The 12,381-nt window shown below is 42.8% G+C and overlaps 1 protein-coding gene across 7 annotated transcripts in view; it reads right to left on the reverse strand.

Annotated features, from left to right (window-relative positions):
• The window catches only part of LRRC45 (leucine rich repeat containing 45), a 70,679-nt gene that overhangs the window by 6,614 nt on the left and 51,684 nt on the right, over positions 1–12,381 (reverse strand). For 4 of the 7 annotated variants that reach the window (XM_085856201.1, XM_085856199.1, XM_085856202.1 and 1 more), the window contains exons 11-17: positions 11,384–11,461; positions 10,856–10,915; positions 10,217–10,328; positions 9,556–9,626; positions 8,994–9,086; positions 6,399–6,491; positions 3,847–4,020 (exon numbers count right to left, since the gene is read on the reverse strand). In XM_085856201.1, coding sequence (XP_085712327.1) covers positions 3,847–4,020; positions 6,399–6,491; positions 8,994–9,086; positions 9,556–9,626; positions 10,217–10,328; positions 10,856–10,915; positions 11,384–11,461 — 681 coding nt within the window. Of the gene's footprint in view, positions 1–2,219; positions 2,287–3,846; positions 4,021–6,398; positions 6,492–8,993; positions 9,087–9,555; positions 9,627–10,216; positions 10,329–10,855; positions 10,916–11,383; positions 11,462–12,381 lie in introns of all 7 variants that reach the window. The other 3 variants (XM_085856203.1, XM_085856204.1, XM_085856205.1) reach the window with 2 other exon arrangements.

Below are 12,381 nucleotides of genomic sequence, written 5' to 3' on the forward strand. Positions count from 1 at the left end.
AAAGTACACGGAAGGAGCACACAAACGATGACGACAGCAACAACAACAACAACAACAACGTGTAATAATAATAAAAAAAACATTTCTGCACGTTTCACTTAATTTTATATCCTCATTGAGACTCATACATGGAGACATGCAATATGTTTGTGAAGTACAACACGTTGTCTTTTGAGTCAACCCATTAGTGAAGCGAAGAGTCGGCACACCTGGTTATTTATGAAACACAAGAATAAACACGAAATTTAGATGCACGAGGATGCCATTTGGCCCGTTAAGTCTGTGCTACAACTACACCACATTGATGAAATTGAACGCTTCATGAACTTAAATTCACTGAGAGAGGGGATGTGGTGGAGAGGAGGAGAAAGGATGAGAAAAGTGAGGCAAGCACAGATATCACATACAATATGCATCTACACGTATTTAATATGACAAATAATTCATTATTATCTATCTATAATTCCAGCAATCGCTGTGTGTGTGTGTCTGTCTGTCTGTCTGTCTGTATGTCTGTATGTCTGTATGTGTCTGTCTGCGACCGCAGTTTCTCGACGACCACCAGTCCGATCTGATCGAAACTTGCCAGGAATATTGCCGGGGCCCCGCGGATGTGCCTTTTCGAGGTTTGATATTAATCGGACGAGCGGTTCCCAAGTTACGGCCATTTTATTGCTTTTTTCAGTGTTGGAAAGGTGTATATATCGCAGCTGAAGTGTCGTTCCACCTTATCATGCCATTTTTTCCCCAGATATCTCAGAATAATGATAACAGCATATTAATAATAATAATAATAATAATAGCACAATAATTGGCAGTAATAAAAATAATAACGTGATACAATGACCAATGTATGTCAACCAATAACGACCTATATATTGTCTGTCAACCAATAACATCTGTCAACCAATGACAGGACACGGTGCTATGACATCACAATTAATGTTTATTATTTATTTTTTGTTTGCACGATTGACGTCAATTCTTCTTCTTCTTCGTTTGGTATGACGTCACAATCGACGCTGGGGACCTCAGTATGTGCCTTTTCAAGGTTTGATATCGTTCTTCATCAGTTTCAGCTGTTTCCCAAGTGTTTCCCAAGGTTTGAAAGCTGTTTTTTTCTCCCAAGGTTTGAATTAATTGTTCAAATTATTAATTAATCCCAAGGTTTGAATTTTCCCAAAGGAAACAACTGTTTCCCAAGGGTTTGAAAGCTGTTTTTCCCAAGGCTTGAATTAATTGTCGTGCTTGGTAGACATTTGTGAATACATGTACAGAGAGAGGGGCGAGAGAGGAGGGGGGGAGAGAAGGGGAGAGAGGGGTGAAAGAGGGGAGGGGGCAAGAGAGGGGGCGAGAGAGGGGAGGGAGAGAGGGGGTGAGAGAGGAGGGAGAGAGGGGGGAGAGAGGGGGCGAGAGAGGAGGGAGAGAGGGAGGGGGTGTCACAATTCAAGAGAGGAGGAGAGAGGAGGTGGCGAGAGAGGGGGACGAGAGAGGGGTGTGAGAGTAGGGGCAAGAGAGAGGGGCGAGAGAGAAGGGGGAGAGAGGAGGGGCGAGACTAGGGGTGAGAGAGGGGGGTGAGAGGGGGAGTGAGGGGGGAGAGAGAGAGAGAGGGGGGGAGAGAGAGGGGGAGAGAGGAGGGGTGAGACAAGGGGGGGAGAGAGGGGGTGTCACAATTCTTGTTCTTCTTAGTTTGATATGATGTCACAATTGACGCTGGGGACCTGAGTATGTTTCCCAGGTGTTTCCCAAGTTATGGCCATTTATGATTCGGTTGGTCCGATCTAATTGAAACAATGCCCCAATCCAGTCGTCGTTTACAAGAGCGAAGGAACGAAGCTGCACATACTGGCACGCACCTACGGGCCTGGTCCGATCTAATGGAAACTTGCCAGGTATATTGCTGGGGACCTGTGGATGTGCCTTTTCAAGGTTTGATATTAATCGGACGAGTGGTTCCCAAGTTATGGCCATTTATTTACCAAACCAATGACAGGACACGGTGCTATGACATCACAATTGACGTCACAATTCTTTTTTCTTTTTCTTTTTGCACGTACGGGCCAGCACTAGTTATTTAAATTATAAAGTAATATTTTGGAAGGGGGAGGGGCGAACACGGTTGTTTAGTGAGGAATGAGCAAATGCAGACAGCACATTCACCTTTTGATGAAAAATATACATCACAATCACCACAAATATATCCAATCAGTGATCCATACCTCAGACACCTACCATTCCTGCCAATGTCCATGTACTCCTCTATCCTTAATGCTTGCTTCCAGGTACCTATAAAACCCAAATTAACACCATGTACTGTTTCTGCTATCTACACCACAACTGTTATTTGACTTCTAATCCTTGAACTGAGATAAGATTTTCATAGACTAATCCAAAGCTCAATGAAGAGCTTTTACATACATGACATGTATGACAAGGATATTGAGAGACATCAATGTACTTTAACATGAGGAACAAGGACATTGGGACATTCCACTGCCACCCCATCCAGACCCATGCTCTTCATTAACCCCACTAACCATTTCAAATCTAACCCTCTTAATTGTCAATTTCAGCGTTTTCTTTCTCTTTCTCTCTCTCTCTGTCTCTCTTCCTTTCCTGGTTGTTCATTCCCTTGCAGGTTGTGCCAAATTGTTGTCCAGCTACCCCACTATCATGCCTGGTGTTTGCTTAATGGTTAGAGTGGTGGGCTTGGGATCCTTGGGTCCTGAGTTCAAATCCCGCTCAGCTGTTGAATTAATACCAGCTGGGGTTAACTCGGCCTGTCATCCTTCCGAGGCCGGCAAAATGAGCGCCAGCTTGCTGGTGTACCGTGTCGGAGTGGTGACCCGTCCAGGATTGTGCCCAATAGCCAGAGACTGCTTCGGCAGCACCAACGCTCTGCACAGAGTATGGTCCCAATCTCCTACTCCTACACCACTATCAATTTAATCTTACTCTTCCAAAAGCCTTGCTCTTGCAGGAAAAGACAAACAACAAATATATGGGATAAAAAATAATGATATGCACATATGTGAACACCAAGCAGGTCATGATTTTATAAAAAAAATTCGCACCGCACCGGAGCAAGTGCACCAGTTACATGCTTTCTGGCATTGTCATTCTGGCTCTCTTTTGTCAGCGTAGAAAATATTTAAGGGCAATAATATGCCTTGTTTGTTGTTTTTTTTAGTTGAAACAAGCACATGACAATAAACAGAAGGATCTTTTACAAGTAAGATTTATGAATCCCTACTGTCAACCTTTAAAGCAATAATATAATACTAATTAAAAGAAACCCTTAGCGACTTTCCTAAGATTTTCCAGATTAATAAAGCACAAACGTCACAGATATCAATGCAGCAATGAATTAACTCACGACTTTCAAGGTGGCAAATTATCTTAGGTAACGAGTTTGTAACATGAACCCCAGTAGGTTACAAATGAGTGAAGGGTTGGCTGTGAACACGTTCAAAAGGATCTTGTCCAGTGGGTGCACACAGGATGAATCCAACAGGCCAGTCACATTGCAAAAGTCCTCAGAGAGTGAAACCTTGTGTCACCAAAGTTTTCAGATGAACCTGAGTCCACAGGGTAAGTTGTGTAAGACGTTGGATTTGGGACTGCATGCTTGGAAGGACCATGCGTACTGGCAGCAGGTGAAGAGACAGTGAAGGAACAGGCAGACTGCCGTCTCAATGCAGCCAGCGAGGAGATGCCTGCTTTGAAGTCGTCTCCGAGACAACATCAGGGTAGTACATTCGTTTAAAAATTACAATATAGTTTGCATAATTAATCACAGTCTTACATGATGAGCACACCAATCTTTTGTGCATCACGCCATCCCACCTTGTTTGCATTGGTCAGCTTGATTCCGAGTGCTGCATTGTCTGCAGCAAGACAGGCGGTGTGTGCCTGCACCTCCCCGGTAACCTGCTCCTGTCGAGAAAGCTGCACCTGCAGTGCATCCCTGGCTTCGGCTAGCGTCCGTAAACGCTCCTCCAGGCGCATCACGACGTCATGCTGGGACGTCAAGAATAATGAAATGAGTCAAAAACACACAAAAAAATAAAAAGAGGAAAGATCATTGTTGGCCAACTTTCATTTCTTAGCTAAAGTTCTGCAAATGGAAAGTTTTCATTCCAATTTGACTTTCTAAAATAAATAAATGATTATACAGTATCTCAAAGTGCTTATTTCCCATGCATAAGAATCAGCAAAACCATAGAGTATCTCAACCTCAACAAGCTTTACTGATGAGGGATAATTCCAGAGAACATTTTATCAGGGCCGATCCTAATTTCTAATGGATCAATTAAAATAGGGATAAATCTTACATCAGCAAAATAGCTGGAAAGAGCTTCCATATTAATCTTTATAGCTACAATACATTTAACTTATTTCTCTCTAAAGTAAGAGTAACCCAAGATAAACAAAATGCTCAATTTATACTTGTATTTCTTTCTTAAACACCAACTGACCATCCATCCATCCATCCGGACCATACTCTGTGCAGAGCGTTGGTGCTGCCTAAACAGTCTCCTTGGCTATTGGACACAATCCTGGACGGGTCGCCACTCCGACGCAGGATACCAGCAAGCTGGTACTCATTTTGCTGACCTCGGAAGGATGACAGGCAGAGTCAACCCAACCTAGTATTAATTCAACAGCTATGCAGGATTTGAACTCAGGACCCAATGATCCCAAGCCCACCACTCAAGCCATTAAGCCAACACCAGGCATACCAGCTGACTGATAAAACTTAAACACTGCACGTGCTGGGTTCTTAAAGGGGTACCCAAACTCAATTTTTATTTTTCTGGAAAACCATTGAAAATCATTAATCACAGTCTAATTTGAAGGGAATTTTTTTTTTTTGCCAATCACAAAGTACCAAAAAAGCCATAAAAGTGTAAATTTTCGATCTTTGCCAGTGACGTCACACTCAGAACCCGCTTTGTTTCAAATGGTGGCTTACAGAGAGAAAGTGTATTTCGAGCTCGGATTCCGATGCTGATTCCACCATCATCAGGAACTCTGAAGGTTATCAATGTGTTTAAACTGATCAGTGGGATTTTGAAGAAACTATTGGAGACGTTTTGGGGAGAATTATGGAGTCGAATCGTTTTGAGCCTCATGGAAACGATTCAGATGAAGATGGCGACAATGAAAATGTTGGTGAAGATAAAAATGCCAGTCGTATGTTCACTACAGATTGGTAGGTTTAGTTTTTCCGTTCAACTGACGGTTTATCAGGGATTTTGTATTAAATGATAAATCGGTTATTTGACTCCAGCAGAAATACCCGTCATCGCCCAACAACCGACAGCACCCAGGTACACTCAGACACCGCCGACAAAATGGTCCCACAGTTGCAAGACCCTGAAAGTTTTGACTTCCTAGGTCAAATCCTCATAGGGTAGATGATAAAACATACATACGTTCTCTCGACTATAAATTAGAGGGTGGTTCATTTGAATTGCAGAAATTTGTGTTGATAATTTATGATTATTTTCAGGTGCTCTTATTTTCAGGTGCTCTTATTCAACAAGATTATTTTCAGGTGCTTCTTGCAGAGAAATTGCCAGGCAATGGCAACAGGTAGAGAAAGTACATATTCTGGAAGCTGGGTAGAGATGGTCTTACAGTTTCGAGTGATGGCTGTTTCTTCCGCTTATTTGTGGGGATGACATCCTCTCTCAATCGTGGTGGATATCCACACGATCCAGCCATCTCTATTGTTTCATAACAGTGCTCTATAAAAACGTTCCAAGCATAAAAGCAAACAAACATCTTGTAGGCCTGATTCACATTCGGGTATTTCGGACAAACCTAGTCCAATTGCTGGCAAACATACGATTTTTCAGCCATTGGTGTCGCATGAAACCATCTCGGTTTATATTACTACAACCACCAAGGACGAAATAACGAGGAATATTTGTGGAAAATCAAAAATTATTCACCGTTTGAGTTAAATCGTACTGTCTATGTAACCCATAGACAGCATGAATGTGGCAGTCAACTTCTGAGTGTGATGTCATGGCTAGTCGTGAAGAAGAAAAAGATCAACTTTTAATTGCAAAATTACTTACTTTATAAATCGCAAATCGGGAAAAGACACCTCGTATCTATTTTGTAGGGTTTCAAGGGATAGATTAGCATCGAGGTGGTCTGAGCATTTGGGTTCCCCTTTAATGACATCATTCAATGAGGCAAAATTAATCGTTTCTGTTAAGGGGATGTGGATACAACACAGAAGTGATGGGCCAAATGACCTCTTTCTGTCAAAAACCTCATTGTATATAAAAGCACGAAATGAGAACAAAGGGATAATTTGTTGTGGGCTGTATAGTAGCCATCTTTGATCAAAGGGAAACAGCCTCAATATGCGTGGCACCCACCTCCTCGCGTTTTGCCTCACTTTGAATTCGCTGAAGTTCCTGCTCAGCCTCCACACGTGAAGCAACGGCAGCAGATTTTTCCTTGCCCAGCTTCTGCTCGCCCACGAACATGGCCAAAGGGACAGGGGGAAACAACTGCGGTTGGAATGTCAACAATAATGGATGAAAAGAGAACATAGAATGAGGCAAGTTACATTTCAGATACATATTAAAAATCATTCTGGACAATAACACATTGGAATCTCCCATGATGGAGCCGAGCTGAGTCTCTGGACTTTCACATTGCAGAAAGGTCGGTGTCTCTGTGTCCTCTTCTACCCCATCCACAACTCTGATATTTTCTACCCCCATTAACCTTCCCCAAGCTCAACTCTTTGCAAGTCTCCAGTTTTTCCTTTCCGAGGGTCTTTAGCTCTATCCATCTTACACAGTCAGAAAATTAGCCGGAAAGAGCTTTCCTATTCATCTTCATAGCTTCAATAAATTTAACTTATTTCTCTTTGAAGTCAGAGCGACCTCACCCCCGTGTTCTGCCCTAACTGATTCTTTCCAAGACTCCCTCTACTGTATCCCTCATCCCTGCTGTTGGTGTGTTTCCCACCTCTCTTTCTATTGTTCCTTTTGTTCTGTGATGTTGCAATCCGTTCTATGCTCCAGCCCATCCATGAGCTTACCTTGCATCTATAATAATAGTCAGTCAGTGTGTCTCCTCCATAACTTCACAACCACGAAACCTTGTGGCCTGAAACTTTGCATGCATACTAAGGGAACTCCAAGGGAGCGCATGAGTGAAAATTGGGTGTTTGGGTTAATTTAAACACCCCTTTTGAAGATAATTAACAGTCTTCTTTAATTATCCTTTGTCAAGGCGTCATCCTTGGTCACCTCGCCGGGGTCTAAATTTACCATTTTCCTCGGCTTGTTCAACAATGCCTCGACTTAGAGCAGGCTGTAACGGTTTCTTAACGATAAAGCACTCAAAATTTTTTTCCCCACTTTCCTCACTCACATCATCGAATGCCTCATCTTCATACATATGGATAGCTGAATACATCGCAATGCTTGCAAATGCCCAGAGACGCCAATGTTCGTGGCTTTATTTCATTTCCGCACATGCAATAACCTCTAGAATCTCTTAATGTGAGGAAAATTTCTAAATTTAAACTGCGGAATTGACCATTGTAGCAGTTCCAACTGCTAAAAAAAAAAAAGTGTTCATTTGTCCAATCTGGACATTGTTTGGCATTTGGGGTGTCTCCGGGAGATGTTTAATATGACCGATCGGTGATTGCTAATCGCTTGCCAAGCCTACCTTTCATTATCAACTGTTTTCTTGGAGTGCTTGCTTGAATGCTTAAGCCACTTGGCGAGTGCTCTCAGCGATACATGGCAAAAGGACCCACACTGTCCCTCTGCCATGCCTGCCGTTCCTCATCAACAGATGGATGGAGGAAAGGGATGTATGTATGTATGTATGTATGTACCAAAATGATGTTTGTAAGCCATGGCAAGACAGTAGAGGGTGGTGCAAATGACTTTTTATCACAGCTGTTGTTCATTTTGAAAATAAAATGACAAAATTGACATTCAAGCCAATATTAGGTGATAATAGAAATTAAGTACATATATAAATGTGTGTTCCATTGTCTTAGTTAAATCTGACAAAAGTTTAAAATGTGACCTTCACCTCGGAGCAGTCATGCTGAGTCAAGGTCATGTTGATGCTCAGAGATGCACCCCCTGGTGGAGTACTTTAGAGGCCACGAGGGGAGAGTTGTTTCCAAAACCCAAGCTCATTGCAGATGCTTCAGGGAATGTAATGACAGATGAAGGAACAGGTGGGATCTCATTCATTCATTCCTTACACGTCGTGTTCGCTCTGTGAGATTTGAATATCGTGTGTTCACGGACAACTGTGGAACTTGCTGTGAATCCACATTCCTTCCATCCATCCATCCCTTTTCCCCATCTCTTAGTTTGTCCTCACTCCCTTTCACCTCCTTCCTCTCTCTCACCCCTCTTCCAACTTTCATGAAGTGATAAACAATGGGTGGTTGTGATAAATTCCCACAGGTGGTTGTCTTGTGGTTTGGAGGTGGTTATGTTGTGCTGTAGCATTTGTGTTGTTTTTTGAGCCATGAGTGTCAGGGAGTGTGAGGGTTGGGCAGATGGGCACTTTTTGGTGGGCAGAGCTGCTGCTGGGTTCGATTTCCATGGTTTGAATTTTGGGATTGGGCTCTGGTTGAGAGATTCTGGGGCATATCTCATTTTGTTTGTAAAAAGTGTGCTGAAATTAAATAAAGGCACTAAACACTGGCGTCTCTGGGCGCATATAAGCATTACAGCTACGGTGTGATGGGATCTAGGATCTCTTGGCCTGTGGGGTTCCTTCCCCACTTCCCCCTCCTCACACCCCTACCTCCCAGAGTGTATAGCGACGTGTGGTGAAGCGTCGCTCTCCCCCCCCCCTTTCTCGCTCTCACCCTGCCCCCTCCCTCCTCACTCTCCCCTCACCTCTCCGCTCTCTTCCTCTGTATTCCCGTTAGCGAAGTGATGGGTGATATTTGTGAGTACAAAATAAATTAATAAACGTACCTCCTGCAGCTCCAACTTTGCCAGCTGAATTTGCTGGTTTTTATCCATCAGAGCCTTTTCTACCTCGGAGTGAGCCTGCATAGCCGCTTGCAGCTGCACAAAACACAAACCATACAATATATTTATGCAATCTTAGTAGAATTACAATATAAAACACCAACCAGAATGGTCAGTGTCACAACAAAATACATCTGAACAAAAGTTAAGGACAACACTCTAAGCTTAATATCATGGGCAAGACAAAGCAGCAAATGCAAATCGAAAACGCAAAGTTAATGGCTCGCTTTGAAGATGGGAACCATTGCAACAATTTCCATCCATCTCATCCTGCCATCTCTGGTTTTAGTGACCACCTAGATAGAACAAGGTGGGGAGAGGGAGGAGGGTTGAGTGTTATGAGCCTCAAATAATTTGACATCGGATAACCCCACTCCAACAGGCCTTTTGACTCATGCACCTAAATCCTAAGGATTACAACATTTTACAAATTATTGAAGGGAGTGGTGAGGTCAAAGTCATCGTATAGAAAAGAACAGAGCCTTTAACCTTTAAAACCACTCACCTCTTTCTGCCTTAACAAGTCGGCCTCAGCTTGGACTTTCCCCATTCTCTTCCTCTCTTCCTCCACCTTCCCTGCACAAAACAGTTCAAAAGGTTTTCCTTTACATACTGACAATTATTTTGACATATGGAACCATGTTGTGCACCATCACTCTCGATAAGAACATACGAACGCATGCACACACAATTGTACAGAATTGGCTATTCCTAAAATATAATGCAATTTAAAGGATTGCTGTAAATTATGTTAATTTCACAACATCCTATATTCAACTTCATTTAAATTGTAAACCTCAAAACACAGTTCCCTCACCTAAAGTGAAAACTTTAACTTGTAAGCAATTGAATGGTTTCCAGAACGCACAGCAATCATCAGCTGGGCACCGTTCTTCCTCAAGGTTTTGATCATTTCAGCCCAGAACCTCTCCAAATGGTGGAACCAACACACACACACACACACACACACACACACACACACACACACACACACACACACACACACACACACACACACACACACACACACACACACACACACACACACACACACACACACACACACACACACACACTCTGTCTTCGTAACATGACAGAAATGTTGTAACGGACCACTGCCTTGTGGGTGGTCCATAAAGTATCCACATAACACTTAGGCAACCTACTTTCTGCCTGTTCCAGCTGCAAGTTCAGCCCAGCCATTGCTCGAATCTGTTCTTCACGAAGATCCAGCAGCCGCTCTTGTTCTGCTTTGAGCTGTTTTTCAAGCTCTGTAAGCTGCACATCATGTACACAGAGCAAACGGTTGGAAATGTTGAAAACACATCCAATAAGATGGCATTTGGAAACACTTGCCTCGTTCACACTGTAAACTGTTCCCATGCTAGAATAGCTGAAGCATCCCCTTCTCCCACAAAATGCCACCCTCTGCAAGAAACCACAGATACCACAAGGCTAGAATAGCGTCCATTTGAAGTGGACAGTAACGTCATGTTCTCAACTTTCTCTCACCATGCTCCCACCTCCCTGTAACACTATGGAAATGGTGGATACAGCAGCCCCCCCTCCCCCCCCATGTTGGCCCCCTTTTGACCTTTTGACCTTAAAGAGTTGTTTATGCTTTTGTGCAGAAATAGAAATACACAGATATAACTTGCTTGAAGTGAAAAAATTACAATGGGTTCAGCCAGATATCAGCTCAGCAATTATCCATTGTTTGGTGAAGCAGTATTTGTCAAGTCGTTTGTTTGATCAAGTATGCATACAATAAAATGTTGGATCAACTGGAGAAACTGTAGTCGTGCCTCAAATATGATGATAGTACCACAGACTTGATGTTTTCCTTGCGAACCAGCCTGAAACAACTGAAACAAATAAGTTCAACTTCAACTGTGTGTGCAACAAGACAACTGCTGTGACTCTTGATTGCCCATGAAGAAGCTGCAGTTTTGTTATTCCTTTCATTTTCTACAATACAAGTAAGTGCGTCACAGATTGCACTCATTAACATTTTGTTCAAGTAATTTTTTTTATGTGGCCCTTTGGTTTAATGATACAGCATTAAAAGCATACGTTTGTAACTGCTCCATAAAATTGAAACACAATGTATGCTGTCCATGCAGGTAATGCCATGGCTGCAACGAATTAAACAGTGAAGAATGCATTTGGCTCACCGCACGTACAAACACTTAAGCAATGTCACCTGCGGAGGAAATAGAATCTGTGCACTCTGTTCACAGCTCAGCACATCTCAGATTGGTTATGAACCTTAGAATGGAACACCTTGCGGTGCAAACGAAGTTAATAGTTCACAAGTGATTAGATAACAGCACCTGTTGTCTGAGCTGTGCATTCATTCCCCTCTCCTCCTCCAAGTCCTCATGTAAGGAAGCCTCACGCTGCCTGCTCTCCTGCATGCCAGAATGGGACTGATCTCACAAACAAGTTGATTAAAGCAGACAAAGGAAACCTATTGCCATGTAGTTAGCCTAAATAAAATTGTTATTCTGGTGCAGTGCCTGCAAGGGAAGCGACAACTCAGAGGACAGAGTCTTTGCATGGGGGCGTAAAACTGCACATCCCATCTACACTTGAAACGTACGAGGGAGTGTTGATAAGTAATGCCCCTTATACATTTTGTCCAAAACAGGTAAAGATGTTCGAATGAAACGGAGATACTAACATAAATCTTTATTCTTCCATGATACATATTTATTTATCAACATAATCACCACTGCGGTCCAAACATTTCTGCCAACATTCAAGTAGTTACCTCCATCACCGAAGGTGAACGGAGGTTATGTTTTCACCCCTGTCTGCCTGTCGGTGAAGGATATCTCAAAAAAGTTGTGGACGGATTCAGACGATATTTGGTGCAAAGGTTGAGTGTGTGACAAGGACGAATTGATTAGATTTTGGTGAAGCTTCGGATCCAGATCCGGATTATATAATTGTTTAAATTTTAGAAGTGATTCTTCACCACTGAGAGATGGGGGCCAAGAACTAAAGATATCATGATATTTCAAAAAGTTGTAGATGGATTCTGACAAAATTATGTGGACGAGTTGAGTTGGTGACAAGAACAAACCGATTAGATTTTGGTTCAGGTTCAGATCCAGGTCCTGCCCATCGTGTTGATAAGTAACACAAGGGCGTGTTTATAAGTGATGCCTCTTATCCAGATCGAGGGATACAAAATGTAAACTGTTTAGCCTGGTGGAGGCATGCGCTTTACCGAGTGCCATTCCAGTTTTGTGACGTCATGATAGAACTGTGCATCCTGCTGACTTAACCAGCGCTTCACAGTGGCCTTGACATCGTCAAAAGAAAA

Source organism: Eptatretus burgeri, chromosome 15 (genome assembly GCF_056783735.1).
Source record: "Eptatretus burgeri isolate ZD-2024b chromosome 15, Ebu_testis_v1, whole genome shotgun sequence".
Taxonomy (NCBI): Eukaryota; Metazoa; Chordata; class Myxini; order Myxiniformes; family Myxinidae; genus Eptatretus; species Eptatretus burgeri.